This window comes from Sceloporus undulatus, chromosome 5, assembly GCF_019175285.1.
Source record: "Sceloporus undulatus isolate JIND9_A2432 ecotype Alabama chromosome 5, SceUnd_v1.1, whole genome shotgun sequence".
In the NCBI taxonomy this organism is placed as follows: Eukaryota; Metazoa; Chordata; class Lepidosauria; order Squamata; family Phrynosomatidae; genus Sceloporus; species Sceloporus undulatus.
Window position 1 is genome coordinate 578,170 of NC_056526.1, and position 21,290 is coordinate 599,459.

General features: G+C 49.1%; 1 protein-coding gene across 1 annotated transcript; it reads left to right on the forward strand.

The window, feature by feature from the left end:
- The first annotated feature begins 1,810 nt into the window (after positions 1-1,810).
- Positions 1,811-3,632, forward strand: LOC121930392 (leptin). The gene is made up of 2 exons (XM_042466629.1): positions 1,811-1,954; positions 3,273-3,632. Exons 1-2 carry the CDS (start codon positions 1,811-1,813, stop codon positions 3,630-3,632), a joined length of 504 nt encoding a protein of 167 aa, XP_042322563.1.
- Positions 3,633-21,290: the final 17,658 nt, after the last annotated feature.

Below are 21,290 nucleotides of genomic sequence, written 5' to 3' on the forward strand. Positions count from 1 at the left end.
CTTCTCCTCCCAAGGCCCCTGCAGGGTAGGCTTGGCTGAGAGAGTGTGAGGGAGCCGGTCTGGGCCCTAGGCCCCCCGGGGCACTTCCCACGGGCGGAGGGGCTTTGAAGTCGGGCCCTTGCCCCCCTCTCCGCGCCACAACCCCTGGGGGCTTCCTCTCGCCGGTTTCAGGCTGGGAATTCTTCTTGCACAATGCGCACTTCGTCTGCTCCGGAAGGCAGGACATGAACCGACAGGATCCCAGCTGCAAGAGAGGGAATTTTGGCTGAGCATGAAGGAGAACCCTTCCTGACGGCAAGAAGAACCGTTCCTGATTGCCTTCCTCCCTTGGAAAGCCAGTGGGTTCTCTCTTCCCGGTTTATAGGATCATAGAACCATAGAGCTGGGAGAGGCCCCAAGGGCCCTGATCCAGTCCAACCCCATTCTGCCATGCAGGAGCTCTCAGTCAAAGCATCCCCATTGACAGATGGCCATCCAGCCTCTGCCTAAAGACCTCCAAAGAAGTCTTTATAACCAGGAAACGCAGGGATCGGGGCCTGCTGGCCAGGAAGGTGGCTTTGCATTGCCTCCAGGGCCAACACAGTGGCCAACTACCCCAACCCCTGAGGAAAGCAACATGGAGGGTGCTGGTGGTGGGCTGAAGCCCATTGGGGCATCTGCTTTCCTGCTGTTGGAAATGGGAAAGACCAGACTAGGGAGGCCTTCTGTCAGAACTCTGCTTATGCTCAGAAGCTGGGTGGACCACCTGGGAAACCGAGATGGACAAGGAGGCCTTCCAAGTCCCAGGCTTTGTTATTGCATTTTGGCAGGCAAATGTTGGGGCCAAACGCCAGCATGGGTCTGAAAGCTGGACTCAGAGGCCCAGGGAGACCCTGGCCAAGGCCCACTCTCTCAGCCTCAGAAATTGCCCCATAGGGTCATTGCAGGTTGGAGTCACATGAGGACACAGAACACTTTGGGTACAAAGGTCAGGAGTTCTTAATTTGACTTGTGAAACTTATGGGACTATTTTTTCCTGGCCAAGGAGGAGGCAGTGCAATGCCTGCCAAGGGCACTTAAGGGATGTCTGCGAGAGCCTTCAATTCTCCTCTAGACTTATGGCAACCCCATTAATTTAACAGGGGTTTCTTAAGCAAGGGATCCTCAGAGGTGGTTTTGCCAGCCCCTTCCTCTGAAATAAACCTACAGCCCTTGGTATACATTGGTGGTCTCCCCTCCAAGTACTACCCAGGGTTGACCCTGCTTATCTATGAAGATCAGGTGGGAGCTGGTGCCTTTGGGACATTTAGACCCTCTATATCTCCATGTGCCTTCAAATTGCCTGTTGATTTATGGTGACCCCATGAATTTAACAGGGTTCTCCTGGGCAAGGCATCCTCAGAGATAGTTTTCCTTCCTCTGAACTATTATTTGCACCACCTGGGGTACATTGGTGGTCTCCCATCCAAGTACTTACTAGGGCTGACCCTACTTATTGTCCAGGATCTGGTGCCTTTAGTGGGAAATTAGGCCCAAGGAAATGTAAAGGCACTGATAAATTCCATATATAAAGCTAAACATCATGATTTCCAAATGCTGGTCCTCCAAGTTTTTGGACTTCAACTCCCAGAAGCCCCAGCCATCTTGACCAATGGTCAGGAATTCTGGGACCTAAAGTCCAAAACAACCGGAGAACTGAAGTTTAGGGTCACTTTAACCCTTGGCAGGCAAGGGAACTGGGTCGGGTTTATGCCTCCTTCCACATCCTCGCAACCAGGACCCCCCCCCAACCGGTTGACCTCCCTCCTTTTTGCCTACAGAGAAGTGGAAGATGCGCCACCCCAGCCTCTCCCTGTTGGGCTTTCTGTGGGCCTGGCTGCCCCTCTTCTACTGCCAGCCGGTGAAGATCGAAAGGGTCATCGCCGACGCGAAAGGCCTCGCCGAGATCATTATTGCCAGGATCCAGGGGCACCAGGTGAGCCATGCGCCAGAAGTGACCACCCTGCAACCCCCCGCATGGCACGGTCCTCCCCTTGCCAGCTGGGCACTGCTCCTGGGGTCTTCATTACAAAAATCCTCCCCTGCCCAGGTGGACCCACAAAAACTGGAAGAGGAAACAAGTGGGGGTCCAGTCAACTGGAAAGGGCCCCAAGATCCCGTTGAGTCGCCCGTTTCAGTCTTTCTAGGCAGCATCATCATTCCTTCATTGCTTTTGACATCTTTTGTAGAATCAGTGAATTGCAAAGGAAATAAATAAATAAATAAGATATGCAAAGGGATCTTGCAGCACACTTGAGACTAACTGGAAGAAAGAAGTTGGCAACATGAGCTTTCATAGACTTGCAAAACAACAACAACAACAACAACAAACAACCCAAAGCCCATGTATCTGGAGAAGTAGGCTCAAGTCTAGGAAAGCTCATGCTGCCAACGTCTTTCTTCCAGTTAGTTTCAAAGGTGCTACAAGATCTCTCTACATTCATCATCATCATTATTGTTATTGCATTTAAATGCATCTGAGGAAATAGTTTTTAGCCTAGGAAAACTCATGCTACCAGCTCCTTTCTTCCAGTTAGTCTCTAAGGTGCTACAAGATCCCTTTGCCTACTGATTTTCCAACAGGCTAGTCCCAACATCTGCCAACCTAGCAGTTCAAAACCATGCAAATGCAAGTAGATAAATATGTATGACTTCTCAGTGGGAAGGTCACAGCGTTTGGTGCTGCCATGCTGGACACATGACCACCAGAGCAGTCCTTGGACAACGCTGGCTATTCGGCTTAGAAACGGAGATGAGCACCAGCCCTTACAGTCGGTTACGACTAGACATTCACATAAAGGGACTATCTTTACCTTTATGTCTTTAACTAAAATGAACCTACTGAAGATTTTTAGCCTATCTGCCCTCGCTGTGCCAAGGCCAGACTGTGTCCACGCCAGTCGTGGCACTTTGGGCAATTGTTGCATTGGTAGAGCCTTGGAGAAAGCTATTTCTTCTGTGGGGGACTAGAGCTCCCAGAACCTCCAGAATGGCACTTAGAATGGTACCATGTTGGCATGACGTTTCCCAGGAAAGCCTAGGGATGCCCACTCAAAGGCTACTGGCATGCAAATCTGTGGGTGCCCCACTCCATGACCCCAAGCCCTTGGCACAGCCAGAGAGACGGTTTTGGAGAGGATGGTGGTGGGAGACCCTGCTTTAGCTGTGGAGGTCCTGCACTGGCCAAAGGGGAGGATAGCCTTTGAGGGTCCCTTTGAATGGTGTGGGTCTCTGACGCTCTCCTCTCCCCACAGTTCCCTCCGGTGAGCCTAAGGATCCATGGCTTGGACTTCATCCCAGAGGAGCTTCCCATGCAGAGCCTGGAGACCGTGGATGCCGCTCTGGGCATCTTCCACCGCGTCCTCTCCAGCTTGCCCTATGAAGCTCCGGTGGCCCAAATCTCCAACGACGTGGAGAACCTGCAGAGCCTCATGCGGCTGCTGGGTGTCCTCATGGGCTGCCCCATCCAGAGACCCCCTTCCTCCGATGACCTGGGCAACCTGACGGAGCTGCTGGCCAATTCTCCGTACACGACGTCCGCCGTGACTTTGGGCCGCCTCCAGAGGTGCCTGCAGAGCATGGGCAGCTACCTGGACTATGGTCAGCACTGCTAGGAGTGGCGCAGAGGCCATGGAGCAGGGCACCTTGGCTGGAGAAGGGCTGCTGGGGTCAGGCCTCGTCCACGGGGGGCTCACGGCTCACGGTGCAAGAAGCCATGGCCTCAGGTAGCAAAACCAGCCTCTGAGCGGCCTCTTCCCTTGAGGTGCCAGCGTTGAAGCTGGAGCTGACATATGGAAGGCTACTTTTGCACCACAAATGTAGTCCTGGGAGACGTTCCTGGGATGGGCTTCACTTGATTTGGGGAGGGGGGCATTGCCTCATGCAGGAGGCCGGGTCGAGGTGGCTTTTGCAGGGAGGGACACAGTTTGCAATGGCTTTCCTCAGAGACTGAGAGAGGTCTTCTGGGTGAAGGGAGAGACTTGGCATTTTCCAGAACATCAAATGCAAAGGGCCACTCTGGATCCCTGGCAGTTTCATGCCACTCACCTCGCACAGAAAGGCAAGCCCCACGGATGGCACTGCGCCAACCGGATGCGCAAGTGACTCTCTTGCAAATGCAGGGGAATTTGGAGGAATACAAGATGCAAGAGGCAGCCACCGCCGCAGGGGACAACGGCGTTGGCGCTACGTCATCCCTGTGGAACCAGCAAACCTCAGTTTGCATCCTGAGCAGCCTGCAGCTGGGGCGGGGTCAGCGGGGCAGGCGGGCAGCAAGGCTCCCAGATTGGGCAGGGCAGGGCAGGGCTGGGCCCAGTGCCATCCGAGGCGGTCCCTTCTTGCCCCCCGGATACAGACTGCTGCAGAAACGCAGCAGCGGAGAGCAGACGCTGACGCTGTCTTCCCACTCCTCCCAAGGACTGTTGTAACCTGGCCCTGCGCCGCAAACCTCTTCCCTCTCTCCCATCGGGAGTGTTTTTAAAGGCTAACAAGCCCAGTAACTCCACTTCTGGAGAGACAGTGTGGCTTAGTAGTTTGAGCATTGGACTATGACTCTGGAGACCAGGGTTTGAATCCCAGCTCAAGCATGAAACCCATTGAGTGACCTTGGGCAAGCCACACTCTCTCAGCCTCAGAGGGAAACTGCCAAACAAACAATCTTGCCAGGAAAACCCCATGATAGGTTCCCCTTACTTAGGGACATTATAAGTCAGAAACAAAGGCACACAACAACAACAACAACCACTTGGGGGGGGCAGTCTGCTCTTTGCAGCCACTGCCTGTAATGAAGACCATGCTTTTTAAAAGTGTTGTGATTGTGAGGCGCAACAGAACAGGGGAAGTGCAAGAGGCTTTTCCACATCAGCCCTCCTTCCAACCAAAACATACCCCCACACACAAACACAAACACACTTTCATGCACACATAGACACTCTTTCTCTCACACACACACAGACAGCAGCTTGCCTTGTTTTACAGATTCACCAAAGAGAGTCTTCCATTTTGCACTCCAGAGATGCAAACTCCCTTGGCTTTGGGATCAGGTTGCAACAGGCTCCGGGAAGAGAGCAGAGAGGCAAGGGTGGCTTGAGATTTTGAGATGGAGAGGCCTCACTTCGCATGATGTGGATATGTATTTGCACAGACACGCAAGTGCACACTTGCCTGCATGCACGCCTGGGATCCTGTGGGTTGGTTCCCATTAGAGTAGACCCACTGAACCCACGGCTGAGTAGTGAGTCAAGACATCAGCATATCCAACTGAGTCAGTGGCCTGGGGGAGCCATGGGATTTCAGCCATGCATCTTTGGTCTCTTTGACACAACACAGTTAACTGCACTTTTATCACCTTTCCATTGCCATGGCCATTGCACTACCCACAGCCAGAGTGCTGTTCTAGGATTCCTCTGGGAGCCCAGGGTTCAAACCCATGCTCAGCCATGGAAGCTCCTTGAGTGACCAAATCTTAGGACAGTATTAAAGATAGAGCCAGCTTGTGCTCAGCTGCTTCAGAGCAATGGATCCAAACTACAGGAAAAGAGATTCCACCAAAACATTCTGATGATAAGAAGAATACATTGAGACGGTGGAGTCTCCTTCCTTGGAGGTCTTTAAACAGAGGCTGGATGGCCATCTGTCAATGGCAATGCTTTGATGGGGAGTTCCTGTATGGCAGAAGAAGGGGGGTTGCGCTGGATCAGGGCCCTTCTTGGGGTCGCTTCCAGCTCTAGGATCCCAATGTCACACTATGCCATTATGGTGCTATTATTCCACTTCAATTGCTATGGTTGCCTCTTGTGGGTTCCTGGGATTTGCAGGGGAGGGGTTAAGGGGGGCATTTATTCATCCTCAGCTAGAGAGCTCTTAGGCCTCAGTAAACTACAAACCCCAGAATCGCATAGCTGTTAAAGAGGAGTAACAGCACTAATAATGGTGTAATGTGACGCTAAGCCTGCTGTCTGAGCCTGAAAGGAAGGCCAGGGCAAGCCTCCCCTGATGCCAAGAAAGTCCCCAGGTATGGCCACCAAGAAATGGAATCAACTGAAAGGCACACAACAACAACAACAAGAAGGCACCCCAGGCCTTTTGCAGAGAAGGGCAAACAGGAGACCCAACTGCACATTGCAGTTGTCCCTGGCCTGGAACCAGGGCAGTTGAAGTGGCATCAAAGTGCTGGATCTATAGGTAATGTGAAAGGCACCATTTTTTCTGCTGAATTCTGGTCAAGCTGGTTTTGGGAACATGACGTTGCAGGAGTGTGTTCGCATTACCTGCAGCACAGGTACAGTTGGTGCGTAGGTGCAGAGGGACTGTTATCTGTTTGGTGGCGCACTCATTTCCACATGGCATTTGGTTCTCACCATATCCACCCCTTTCTACAAACATATATATTGGTTCTACAGCTGCACACTGGCTCTGTACCTGAGATTTAACAGGATTCTTGCACTGGGGTACAAATTCAGAATGAATGAAAGCATTTTACCCCTTGTTTCAGGTGTGCAATGCTGCCACTCAGCACAGAGCTTGCAAAATACAATCACTGCATATACAGCAACATAAAGGTTGCACAATACATTGCTGCATGGCTCTGCATGCAGAGATGTATGCTTTGCACTCCCAGTGTAGGATCATAGCTGGTCTGGATCCATGCTCAGGAAGCCCTGTCCCAAAACCCCCGGACCCTTTAACCCCCCAGAAACCAAGGGAAGATGGGAGGACCCTCCGCTTGCCTCTGTCTCTTGGGGAGCCTTCCTGACTCCGTTTGGTTGGGGGTCATCTGGGTGCATGGGATAGGGCCCCAAGGGAGACCCCCTCCAACTCCATTGGACTTCAGGTCCCAGCCAGCATTGCCAATAGTCACCAGGGATTCTGGGAGATGGAGTCCAAACTTGTGGGCCAAAGGTTGAGGACTGAATCCCACTGCCCTCCCTGCATTGGAAGTGACCCCAGGCAGTGGCCCTCAGGGTCTGACCCTCCAGATCAGTGGTTCCCAACCTTTGGTCCTCTCTATTTTGGACTTCAGCTCCTGAAGCTCCAGTCAACATGGCCAACAGTCAGGAATCATGGGAGCTGAAGTCCAAATCATCTGGAGGACTAAAGGCTGGGAACCACTGCTCCAGATGCTGCTGAACTAACTCCTAGTCATCACAGCCAGAGACCCTGGGGATGATGGGAGTTGGGATCTGCTGGGGAAAGGTGCTCTTGTCCATTTACATTAATTCATTATCTCTCACGTTTTCTACTAAACCTTTAAAGCTAATTACATCTGATCTAAATCATTTTAATTCCGTCAGTTCAATCAACTATTCAGTTATTCAATCATCTATCAGTTCAGCTCCCATTGAGTTCAGTAATTACAAATGCTACCACCAATAATCAATATTCAGCCTATTCACGTACAAATCAACACTTTCAGTTCATCTAACAACAATCTTAACCAGAGTTCGTTTGTCATTCATTAGTCTTTAATCGATTCTTTCTACTAATAAATGCTTATCCTCAAATTAATCTCAGGATTTTGATTTTGGCGCCGGATGGCTCTCCTCAAAAGCCCTTGTTTGCTTTTGTTTTCTGTAAACAAGAACCGGCTCACAGTAATTTACATGAACACAACTGTCGCTTCAGACGAGGGGAATCGGAAAGTGCTTAATTAAAAAAATTAATTAATTTTTAAAAACTTGATGGAAAGCTTGTTCTGATTTGTAGTTTTTCACTGATCTCTCCGTTGTCACCATCCAGATTTACATATTTTTCGCAGCGTTTCCTGACCCTCCGAATACCGTTATTGTAGAAGTCTGCGGATTGCGCCTTACGAGGATTTTATACTTCTGGCGCAACCTGTCACAAAAATAAAGGACGCAACGAGCTGAATTTTCTCAACATCGTGCGCTTTAGGGACCGAAGGTGACACTGACAAAATTGCATCAATGTACCATAAAAACCTCCGGGTGAAAATTATTACTTTATGATACTCCTCCGTAAAGCGCAGTCTGCAAACCTCTTCAATGTCCGGTATCCGGAGGGTCAAGAAACGCTGGGGAAATGTGTCAATCTGGACGGTGACGACGGAGAGATAAGTCGGCAACTACAAATCAAAACAAAACTTCCCGTCAAATTTTTTCAAAGGTGATAATTAAAGCTTTACGATACCTCCTTTTATAATATTTGTTATAAAGCATGTGTAAATTAATACTTAGTCAATTAATTAATTAGAAGTTAAATCAAGTTAGCAAGAACCAAGATGTTCAGACTTAATTATGCCTTCTTTTCTTTACCGGTCTTATTACAAATCACTCCTCTTAACGCCCTTCGCCGTCTGATTTGACGGTTTCTTCCATCTAAATGTCATCCCGTCCCTTGTTCTCCTTCCTTCCGTTCGGTGTTTCTCTTTGTTCCATATAATCTATTCCATCTTTTCCATCATCCCATCTCCCTTTCCTCCTTTTGTTCTACCCTTCTTTCTTTCTTTCACCCTTAAACGCTCTTCTTCTTCTCCTCCGATTCTCGCTCTTTCTTTCACGCCTCACTTTCTGTTTACTAACCGTCCCTGTCGCCCTTTCGCTGCTTCGCTTTCTCTTTCGCTCTTTTCTCTCCCCCACTTTCTCCAATTGAAAGTTCAACAGTTGCAGTAACTTAAGACCAGATAACTGTGATTTAGGTAAAACAGTGAAGTAAAGAATTTATTTTCTGTTTCGAGAAACTAGATCTTAAATCAGGTAAGATTTCTTTGTAAAGAAGAGGAGCAATTAAGAGCAGAGTAGGCAGGGAGAGTAATGAACTGGTTGTGAGGGAGAGTAATAGACTGAGAGTAATAGACTGAGCCGGTCATGGATTAAGTCCGTGAATTTAGCTGAATTTACCATCGTCATTTGATCCAGGTATAATTTTTAACAATAGAGACAGAAATCTAAAATCTTTAAGATGGCAAAAGGCTTAAAGAGACCAAAACAAGTAACTTCTGCCTCCCAGAGAACAGGATCAACAGACGCGACAACAAAGACAACAACAAAGACAACAAAGACCCGTTCCAGACAATCTTAAAGAATTTCAGAAATGTAAGCAGGAAACGAAGAAGGAATGAAACCAATCTAGAAAAGAGGCAAAAGAAGACTTACAAAGAGAATTAGGAGCATATGGGAAAAATAGGTAAGATATGTAATGAAGCAGAAGAACTTAGAAGAGATGCGGAAGACCTGAGAAACAAAACTAAGGAACTGAAAGTTAGCATTGAAGGGAGAAGCGAACAACAGAAACAAACAGAAACCTCTTGCAAGAGATCAGATACAGAGATAAATGCTTAAAATCAAGAGGAAGACCAAAAAGAAGTCTTCTACAATAAAATAACTCTTGCTTTAGCAAACCTTTCTGGGAATTACAGAAGAGGAGGTCCTTAGAGATACAGACAAGGTCTTCCGGATCTCTTTGGAAGCGGCGCATGAGGAAAACCTCCCAAAGGACATTGCTGTGTCCTTTATTAGGTCCAGGTTGAAAGGTCAGATTTTGCAAAAGACAGATGGCAAAACCATACAAATGTACAAAGACGTCCCACCGGCTGTTCTGAAAACAAGACAGGATCACACACTTTTGGCAGAGGAAGATTTGCGGAGGAAAATCAGCTGCTCTTGGGAGAGAACTGAGAAGTCTCTTTCTCTTTCAGACCAAGAAGACAGAAAACCCATTCCAAAGGCAAAAGGCTTTCTGAAAAGACTTTCTCAGGAGGATCAGAGGAAAAGAGAACGGACGAAAGAACGACGAGGAGGAGGTTTTTTCACATTCACGGGGGTCCCGTGGCCCTAAGCCCAGCGGATGCGGAGGGATGACTGTAGCCATACCTTAGAAATACGAAGGAGAGATTTAACAAACAAACCCACGAGTTCAGAGAAACTTTTTCTTTTTAATTGATAAATTACAAAGAAAAATAACGAGGGAATAATAAATCATCAAACACTTTGAGAGGAGCCTTGATGCCGGGAGCCTGGGAAGAAGAGGGATAAACAGTTATTAATCTGGAATTCTCTAACATAAAAGGGATATGTCTTAGTAAATCTAGGATTTTACGTATATGTGTGTGTGTGTGTGTAAGGAGAACATGTGTAAACCAACACTACTACTACTACTTCTACTACTACTACTACAGTGCTCTCCTCCTCTTCCCTCCTCACCTTTTCTGGGATCCCATCATCCCCTCCTAAGGGTCAGCATTGGGGGACTGTCCAGCCAGGACCCCGTGACCCTTGGGGAAGGCTCCGATTTTGGCCTCCGTCCGAGGGATTTGGGACCATTGCTGCTGATGCTCTATTTATTTGTGTTTTGGGGAGGATGGGGCTGTGGGGACTATTTTCTGGCTTTCCTTTCGTTCACCTGGAAGAAGGTTATTTATGTTTTATAAAGAAGTGACATTTCCTCAGACTGTGTCTGGATGCCACTTTCCTGGGGTTGGGGTGGGGGGGGTGGTGTGGGGGGGGGGAGACAATTTGGGAGGAACCCTCACCCCCAGGTTTGGATCCAAAAGAGCGTCCCTAGGGTTGGGGTCACCCGGTGCGGTCACTCATAGAGTCATCCCCCCTACTGACCTCCTCCGATTTCACACCGTACAGAACCCTTAGCAATGTGTTTTTGTCCTTTAGGCTGCTGTCCATGGGACCCCCAGCCCTCTCCTCCAGCCCCACATCATCCCAAATGAATGGCTCCTCTTCCTTGCCGCTTTCTTCCCTGTCCAGCTCTCACAAGTCCATGGCAATAACAGGGAATGCAATGGCTTGTGTGATTCTGACACTTGTGCTAAAATCCTCAGTTGCTCTAACAGCAGCGAAGGGTCTGTGAGGGAGGGCATGCTGGGCTTTCCAATCCCCTTTATTCTCCTGCGTCCGAATCAGACGCTTGCATCCCTTCCTGCCGACTCTTGGGAAAGGACAGCTCTTTACTGAAGGACAGAAATCAGGACAGACATGGTCAGAACTAAAGGTGAACATAAGCATACAACTTTTGCAATGAATAAAGCACTGCATCCCTCCAAACAACCAGGCAATAGAACTGGATAGGAATTCCCGGGTTTTGTCTTAGGCAACGATGCAACGTTAAAGGGCCCACAGCTTCCAGCAGATTCCTTGAGAAGAGAGATGATCCCAGGCCAATGATCCCAAAGAATGGCACCTGAAACCTTGAGCAGATGCGTCTCATCATAACAACATCTCCTCTTAGTACAACGATCTAACCACATAAACATCTATCTCTAACAACTACCTACCCATATATCAACATGAACATAACCCGTTACACTTAACACTATATTATTACATCTCAGCAACTGGCTAATAAAAAGAAATATAAACAATACTAACAACCCTCCTTTCACAGAAGCCAGCTTTAAAAAGCCAAGCCTCCTCCGCATCCCAACCCCAAAGGGCTCAAGGAACAAACACATCCCCAACTGCAATATCTAACCAACACCTTCTATCATTTTCTAGCACATTCTATTAAGGCACAGATATTACTTAAATGGCTATAAATCCCATCTTTTGATATCCAGTCCTAAACAGATAAAACTCTTATGACAGGAATCCATGAATGATCTGACATATGCTTGATAAGGAGATCAGCAATTGCCACTCCAGTGTCACAGTGCTAGACAAGTGATGCTATGCAACTGAGCAAGTCCCCTTTGAACCCTCCCTCTTGCTGCCAGATCTCCTCCCATCCTCCCTTGGCTGATAGACACTCAGCGCCAGCAGAAGAAGCGGCAGGATGGGGTTGTTTATTGTCTGCCCATTCACTTGTGGCTTCTCCACTGGAAATGATTAGGTTGCCGCTGGTTGGTTTCCAAGGATGCGGCCCATTTTGCGTCTGCAAAGGCGATCCAAGATGGCTGGCAGCATCCGCTTGTGATCTGCGCTTCCTTTCAAACTGCCTGGCAACTCTCTCCACTGCAGTTACTTCTCCCATTCGGCATAAAGTCCCAACAGCATTTGCTATTTGAGACCTGGCGAAATTAGCGAGATGCAGACGTTTCCCAGCTGCAGCCCTGTCTTTGCCTACTTCCCCCAAAAGATTGGATTTCTCAGTGTCTCTTAAGAGACTCCCTTCTCTTTGGGATTGACGCATCTTTTAGGCCAAGGCACACAAGAAGATCCATTAGCTTCAGTTTCTGAGAAAGAAATAAACCTCATCCCTGCTCTTTGCATTCCAAGATAATGTAATAATGTCTCCCCAGTTTTTAATATCTCCTTCTTGAGATGTTGGTTGCCTCTTCACCATCTGCTTTGTCTTGACTGCAGAGGAAAAGAGCATCAGCATAACTCACAGTTCAAAGACATTGCTGCGTTAGTCTCTAAAACCAGTCTGCAAAGGGATCTTTTAGCACCTTTGAGACTAAAGAATGAAGTTGGTGGATGGAGCTTTCGCAGATTTGAACCTACTTCCTCAGATGTAAATGCATACAAAACGTTCCTTCCCAGGAATGTGAAATCCTGGAAGCTGCTCCAAGTGAAGTTCTTCATCTAGTTCTCTGCACAGGAAGGATATTTTAACATCCAGATGTCGAACATGCTTTTTCTTGAATGGAGAGTTAATGGTTATTTGCATGACTTGTGGAGCAAAAGTCACTTTATAGCATTTACCATATTTTCTGAAGCCTTGCCTTATATCTCTGAATCTCTCGCCGTTTGCATCTTCCTTTGCGGTAAAGACCCACCTTCAGCCGGTTGCCTTTTTGCCTTTGGGCAACTCTGACAAAACCCGTGATTCATTTTTATATAAAGATTGCATCTCTTCTCCGTTTGTGGCTCTGGCAGTCCCTGATCCTTTCCTCTGCGGCTGGATAAGAGCATCTCTCGGAGGCATTCCTCCATTGGATCCTCCTGAGTTTCTCATCTGGCCCTGATGCCTGGCTCTGCCCTTTGCTTGCTGTCGGTTCCTCATCCGTTGCTGGCTTTGCTCCGTCTGTAAACAGGTCCATTGCATTGTGCTGAAATGGCTCAAAGCGCTGGTAGGCTGCAAGACGTCTGAAGGATGAAAGAACGCCATAGGCTCCGGTTGCTGGCGGGAGCCTCCTTCCATGCTAAATATATCTGGATAGACATCTTGGCTTGGATTAGCTTTGGGCTTTGATCTTACATTAACATAAGCAATGCTTGTTAATTTCATTGTATGTCCATTTGAATCTAGAATCCTGCAGTTCTTTGGGAAGTCCGTTCATTCTCCCTCCGCTCCGTTCTGCTCCGGAGGGTAGCGCTGGGGACTCTGATGTGCCATGCTCTCCTACTTCAAACATTCACCACACTGACAAATTCCCTGCCATTGTCAATCCATAGATTCTTAGGATTGTAATTAAATATATTAGATATCAAATCAAAGGATTCTTTGAATGTCTTAAAAGCTTGGTGCTTCTCTCTGAGGAGGTAAAGCCACACATATCCCCTGAAATCACCAATATTTTCACCTGCGGACCTTTGACTGAATGGCCCCCAAAGATCAGCTCTCAGAAGATCCTTCAGTTATTGGCAAATGCAGAGTCTGAGTTTCCTTCGGTTTAAATCATTCTATACATCTTTCATGGAAGCTAAAGTCCCTTAAAGGTTAATGCCTGGTTAATGTTTTAATTTACGCGATGCCCAATCTGTCACGCCACAAATTCAGATCAGTCTTTATGGTTGCATTGGGCCATGCTTTTTTGCAAATGAATTGATGATTCAAAGCAGGGCTGCTTCTGGAACAGCACAGAGTTATCTCCCACGGTTGAAATATGAACGCTATACAGAGAGGCTCCAAAATCTGGCACAAAGAAAGCATCAGGCATCTGTAAAGTCTCTGTCCTGTTAGTGCAAATGGACTGTGCCTTTTCCTTGTGCATTAACTTCTTTGCCATTTGCAAAACAAACAGCAAGTTCTAGATTCATATCAAAGTCTGTAAAGGACTCCTTGCAAATTCACTCCACTATCAGTAATACAGGTACTTACATTGGGATTTTGATTCTCAGCAGTTTGCAGCCATTTCTGTTTAGGCCGACCACCATTATTTGAGATCTAGTTTTCTTTAGTTGCCTTTTCCAGCTGCCTTCAGATGCTCTTCTGCTGCTGACTCCTGGCCTTTGAGTTGCGAAATTTCCTCCTCATCGTTTTGGAGGCAGAGGAGCCTTGTATATCCAAATCCCTTTCAACCAAATGGGCCAATTCCTCTCCTGAGTCTCTTGTCCGATGGTTAGATTCCTGGAGGCTTTGTCCGTTTGGATATTGTACGATTTCAGAGACAGCTTTCTGCAAAGTCATCCCTTCCTCGTTTAGCCAAGCGCTAATTATCGGAGTGTAATATTTTGGAAGGCTGGCCATGAAGAGCCCAAGTTTTGCAAACTCTGGGGGAGATTCTCCAGGAGACCGAAGTGCAGAAAGTGTGGACATAAATGCGCCAATGTGCTCATCCAAAAACTGAGGGCTGGACAGTTTTATATTGGCAAGCTTCATGATAAGAGTAACCTGATGGAAACTAGATGGAGAGTCAAACAGTTCCTTCAGTTTATCCCATATTTCTTTGGCGCCTGTCAATCCTCGGATGTGATAAACGATGCTATCCTCCACCGACAGACATAGAGAAGCTGCCACCTTTTCGTCATTCGCGTCAAACTGCTTTTGGGCTTCGCCTGCCTCCGAGGGCCGCTCTTCCTTCACAGAGGCTTCAAAGAGGCCCTTCATCCTGAGAAGCCTCCGCAGATCCCAAGACCAGGACTTATAGTTAGTCCAGTTCAGCTTCTCAACGCTGAACACGGAGTTAGAACTAGCCATTGTTACTCAGTCCTCTGTTGTTTAAGCAGCAAAGCAAGCGCCCTTCGGTTGGTTTGGTGAAATGTCAGCCGGTGGTTTCGGAGAAAGCACTCAGAGATTGGGACTGGGCTCCATTAACCCAAACATGCAAGGAAAAGGGATATATCCCAGGATGCTGCCCTTTGGCTGGATCTGTTAGGAACCATCGCCTTTAGCAGAAGTAACAGTCTTCCGTAATTCTCTGGCAGCTGAAGCAAAAGGAAAAGCAAGCAAGAAGCGTCAAGTTACAAGCTAAACAATTTTGCTAATTGAATGAAGAATGCACATACAATGTGAAGTCGAAGGTTTTCATGGCCGGCATCCATCGTTTGTTGTGGGTGTTTCAGGCTATGTGGCCATGTTCTATGATGCACATGCGCTTGAAGCCTCTACTTCGGGCAGAAAGAGCTCCAGTGACTTGAACTCACTATTTCGTGGGGTTGGGAGAAAAGAAAAGAGGGCACAGGCTGCATCCACATTGCAGAAACAATCTGGTTTGACGCCACTGTAACTGCAATGGCTCAATGCTATGGAATTCTGGGAATGGTAGTTTGTTGAGGCACTGCGCTAGTGCTACAACAAACTATGGTTCCCAGGATTCCATAGCATTGAGCCATGGCCGTTAAAGCAGTGTTAACATGGGTTATTTCTGCAGTGCGGATGCAGCCCAAGATAGAGAAGCTTTTGGTCCTAGGAGTTTCTGAGGTCTGCTGGCTTAGGTACACAAAGTATGGCGGCCTCTCCGCGTTCGCTGGGACCCCTTTCAATGTCGGAAACCCCCAAGTAAAAAGCACTATTCTTTTGGCCTGGAAAGAAGGCCTCTCTAGGAACAGCAGGTCCTCCAGTGCAACTCTATGGTCAGCATCTGCCAAAGGGAGATGATGTTGAAGGACCTTCAAATGCCTAGAAAGTGTTTTCTCTAGGAATCTCTCGATCCTCCAGTGCAACTCTATGGTCAGCTTCTGGAAGAGTTGCGCAGCAGGACTAGAGATTCCTAGAAAGGACATATTGATCAAAACGGCGAATAATCAAACCCGCAAATGCGGGGCCGACTGTAGTTCTTGCCATACATTGCAACAGAGAGAAGAGTAAATGGAGAAACCAGAGCTAAAGAACTCAGGATTTGTACAGACATGCAGGGAGCCTTAGACTATCTTAGGCTGCATCCACACTGGAGAAATAACCCAGTTTGGCACCGCTTTAACTCTTTTCTGGCTCAAGGCTATGGCATTCTGGGAGTTGGAGTTTGTTGTGGGGTCTTCCTTCCTTAAGCTCCGTTCAGAAGGGCTTTTATTCTCTGCATAGACAGGTGCCAGTTATAGTAGTAGTAATAATAATAATAATAATAATGCATTTGATTGCTTGCCCATCTCTCCCCAAAGCTCAAGGGGGGGGGCAGCAGATGGATTTTCAACAGTTGTAATAGATACACACAATCTTGGATTGATCAATATCACCTGCCTATCAGGGCAAAGGGCAACCTTCCAGGTGTTTTTAGACTACAATTCCCATCAGCCCTAGGACACACTCTGGCTCCTGGATCGATCAATATTGTCTATCAGGACAAAGGGCAGCCTTCCGGATGCTTTTGGACTATGGCTCCCATGCTGGGAGCTACAGTGCAGCCAGGCCTGCCTGATTCCAAGCCCTGGGGCTACTAGCGTTGACAGGGTCCTGGGTCAGTGACGCAATGGGAACTGGTCATTCATTAAAAGGCCATTCTTCTGTGACCTCTTCCACATCACTCCACCTGCACTGACTTGGCTGGAACTGTGCTTTGGCCACAGGTCCCTTTGGGGTCAAACTGCCCTTTGCAGAACCCTCTGGCCTTAGAGAAGCAATGAGGACAGAAAGAATGCAGAAGACAGGGAAGGGCTGACAGAAGTCCTCCGGGGCCCAGGGCCATTTCTGCAAAGGTTGCGGATGGAACTCCTAGAGTCATAGAATCCTAGAGTTGGAAGAGACCCCAAGAAGGGCCCTGATCCAGTCCAACCCCCTTCTTCTGCCATGCAGGAACTCTCAGTCAAAGCAACCCATTGACAGGTGACCATCCAGCCTCTGTTTAAAGACAGCCTCCAAGGAAGAAGACTCCATCACACTCCACTTATACTGTCAAGCAGCCCTTACTCTCAGGATGTTCATTCCTCCTAATGGTGAGTTGGAATCTCTTTTCCTGTAGCTTCTATCTGTTGCTCCATTGGGTCCTATTCTCTGGAGTAGCAGAAAACAAGCTTGCTCCCTTCTCAGTGTGACACCCCTTCAAATACTTAAACAGGGCTATTATCATATCACCTCTTAGGCTTCTCTTCTCCAGGCTAAACATACCCAGATCCCTAAAGGGCTACAGTACTCATAAGGCATGGTCTCCAGGCCTTTCACCATTTTGGATGCCCTCCTCTGGACCCTTTCCAGCTTCTCAACATCCTTTCTGAATTGTGTTGCCCAGAACTGGACACAGTATTGTCCAGCTTTGGGCACCAGATTCCTAGGTGCCACAATCCTGAATGATGCAAAAGTAAAGGTGTTTGTATCTGGCGTTGTGGTGTGGCTTTCTAAACCCCGCTGTATTTGTTGGAGCGGAGGCTGTGGAGGCCTGCAGGGATGAGATTGCGAAGGGAAGGCCGGGGAGCAACCCAGGTGCCGCTGCCGCCTCCACCTCAGGTGACCTCCCGGCTTCACCTGTGCAGCAGCCTCCCCTGTTCCCAGGTGAAGACCTCCTGTCCCTGGAGGCAGCCTGGCTTTGGAGGCGGATCTGGCCCACGGCCACCGCTCCCACCGAGGAGAAGCAGCTGCTTCCAAACCCTGGGGCAGAGGATGGGAAGGAAGGAAGGATGGGAGGCAGCCCCTTCCCACTCCTCCTCCTCTCAGCCTTTGCTTTGAGTTCTGGGGAGACAGAGGTGTGCGTGCAAAGCCAAGCCAAGCCAGGCCAAGGTGGGTGTTCCCCACTTTCCTAAGGGGCAGGTGGGGGCCCAGGTGGGGGCCCAGGTGGGGGCAAGGGAGGCCATGGCCTCACAATACCTGCCCTGGCTCCAGCTGGGAACATCTAAGGTTCCCCCTTTGAAGAGCACCTTGGAAGCCAACTGAAAGGCTTTCCTAGACTTCAACCTGCATCCTCAGATGTATGGAGCAAAGCTGGTGGCATGAGCTTTCCTAGACTCGAGTCTAGTTCAGATTCATGGAGTGCAGATGGGAGCAGCATGTGCCACTTCAGATGCTCTTCGCATGGCTTTCCTTCCTACCCTTAAGTCTGCTTCCTGAGAGAGATGGAGTGGAAGGGCTTCCATAGACCTGAGTCTACTTCCTCAGATGCATGGAGTGGAGGAGGCTCCGGGGGCAGATCTGGGGAAGCCAAGCTCCTGCCCCCAGCTTCTTTCTTTCTGGCTCCAAATTGCTACCAGGTCCCTTTGCCCCGGCGGCAGCAAGGCCTTTGCAGCGAGCCAGAAGGGAGGGCAGCAGCCTCCTCCCTCCCTCCCGCCCCATGGTCCACCTCCGGGGCCAATGCCCGGGGCTCCAGCCAGGGAGCGGGGAGGGAGGAGGAGGGCTGGGACGAGGAGGGAGGCCCTGCCTTCCTGGGCTCTCAGCCTCCTGGGGCCCCTTCGGTTGCAAACCTCGGCGGAAGAAGCCAAACTCGGGTCCTCCAGATCATGTTTTGGACGCCTTCAGCTCCCAGAATCCCTGGCTGTGGGCCTGGGGCTTCTGGGAGATCAAGCCTCAAACAGCTGGAGGAGGACCAACGTTTGGGGATCATGGCTTTTAGGGGGGAAGGAAGGAAGGAAGGAAGGAAGGAAGGATGCACAGAGAGAGAGAGAGAGAGAGAGAGAGAGAGAGAGAGAGAGGGGGGGGGGGCCGTATGGGGCAGGCAGCCCCCTCCATTGAAGGAGGAGGGCGAGGACCCGAGAGAGCGAGGGATGCCAACTGCAGGAGCAGAGAGTCCAGCTCAAGATGAGGAGGACTGGAAAGGGCTCCTCCTGCTGCCTGGGAGATCTTGCCCTCCTTGGAGGTCTTGAAACATGGCAGAGGAAGGGGGTCGGACTGGATCAGGGCCCTCCTGGGGGACTCTTCCAGCTCTAGGATGCTGTGCTTCTAGGACTAGGCGGCATGGAGACTGGAGGAAGATGGCCTTTTCCAGGGCAGAGGACCCCAGAAGGAACAGCCGGAGCAAAGAGCCAAGGCTTGGAGTGATGGCTGAAGGAAGTCAGGCCAGAAAGCTCAGCTCAGCAACAACAAGAACGACCCCAGAGCAGTGGCAGGGTTTTCAAACAGACCACAAAAACACCGAAATTGTCTGTGGCAGAGAGAGCTTGAGAAAGGAGCTCATCCTAGAATCCTGGAGTTGGAAGAGACTCCAAGAAAGGCCCCGATCCAGTCCAACCCCCTTCTTCTGCCATGCAGGAACTCTCAGTCAAAGACAGCCTGCAAGGAAGGAGACCCATCCGGCTCCATCGAGGGAATGCCTTCCACTGTCAAGCAGCCCTTACTCTCCGGAAGTTCCTCCGAATGTTGAGCTGGAGTCTCTTTTCCTGCAGCTTGCATCCTGCGCCTTCCTCAATATGACATCCCTTCAAATGTTGAAACAGGACTATCATATCTCCTCTTGGTATGAGTTGGCAGCAGGAGCTTTTTGTGGACCTAGGTCTACTTCCTCAGATGCACTTTGGATAATAATAATAATACTATGCAGAGAGATCTTGTGGCCCCTTTGAGACTGACTGACTGAAAGAAGTTGGCAGCAGGAGTTTTGCTAGACTTCTCTCTCCTTCCTCAGATGCATTTGGTGGAGTTCCAATATCGAAAGAGTTTGAAGCTTCCCATCCCTTGGCTCAGCCATGAGTCAGAATGAAGACTAGGAATGGCAAGGGCAGCTAGGAAGGAACCAGGCAAGGCCCTGAAGTGCCAAGAGACATCATTCGATGCTAAAGTCAGGATGGATGGGCCATGTCTTGTATTTTCAGTTTCTCTGGATGGATGTGAGAGCTGGACAGGAGGAAAACCAAGGCATTTGAGATGCGTTGCTGCAGAAGAGGGATGAGGATCCCTTGGACATCCAAAAAGACAAACAAATGGGTCCCTGAAGAGATGGAGCCAGAAATAGCCCTGCAAGCCCAGAGGAGGAAACGAATGCACCTGAGGAAGTAGACTCAAGGCTAGGAGAGCTCCTGCTCCCAACGTCTCTCCTTCATTGAGTGCTCCAAGACCCCTTTCCGTACTAAACTGAAGCTGCCATGCTTTGACCACATTGTGAGAAGGGCATAAGAACTCATTGGGAAAGCAGCCAGGAGAAAAGGAGGACCCCGTTGTTCCAGATGGATGCCCTCCGTCCGGGGAGCCTCCGTGGCTGCTGCCCTGGCTTTGCTGGGCCTGAGCTGGGCAGTTGGCGTTGGAGGGCTCTTACTCTTGGGCTCACCATAAGTCAAAAAGTGGGCTTGAGTAATAACATAAAGATGATTAAAAACAAACAACTGTGGGCTTGAGGGCAGCCTACAACAAAAAATGGCAATAGACAGGCAAGCAAATGGGGAAACAATTGCTAAAGGACTCAGAATGGATAGAGGCCAATTCTAACAGCAAGGGCAGTCATTTCCCAGCAAAAAGACTCACCCGTCTTTGCAGCTGCAGTCCCTGCTCCTTCCTGCAAACCCTCCAGGACTGACCCATGGCTCTCTGTCCAGCAAAAGGGGCACCTGGCCTGGGCCAAGGGAGCTCTCCAGCTGGAAAGGAGGAAAGGAAAGGGGTTCCTTGGAGAGCAGAAAAGGTGGGAGGCCTGAAGGCCAGCCTCTGAAGGCAGAAGGCACCATGCCAGGCTCCTTGCAAAAGGGGCAAAGGCCAGCAGGTTGGAGGGCAGGCACACACACACACTTGGGGCCTCCCTGACCCTGGCAAGGTCACACAGCCCCTGGATGGAAGATCAGGCCATCCTGGCAAACACAGGTGGGGCAAAATACAGGCAGCAAAAGGAACAAATGGATCAGGCAAGAAAGTTGCCATTCTAGAAGTGTCCAGATCAATTGAAGTCATAGTCTTCCACTCTCTTCTGCTTTGGCCAGGCCTCACCTGGAATAACACTCTGTCCAGTTCTGGGCAAAACAATTCAAAAAGGATGTTGAGAAACTGGAGCCATGTCTCCAAAGGAGGGAGACCAAAATGGTGGAAGCTCTCAAAACCATAAAGCCTTATCAGGAGAGACTTAGGGAACTCTTAGCCAGGCTGGGTATGTTTAGCCTGGAAAAGAGTCGGTTAAGAGGTGTATTTGAAGCAGTGTCACACTGAGGAGGGAGCATAGGACCCAATGGAGCAATGGATGCAAGCTCCAGGAAAAGGGATTTCAGCTCAACATTCAGAGGAACTTCCTGACATTCAGGGCTGTTTGACAGCGGAATACACACTTTTGGAGATTTTGGTAGAGCTTTCTTCCTTGGAGATTTTTAAACAGAGGCTGGATGGCCATTTGTTGGGAATGCTTTGATGGAGAGTTCCTGCATGGC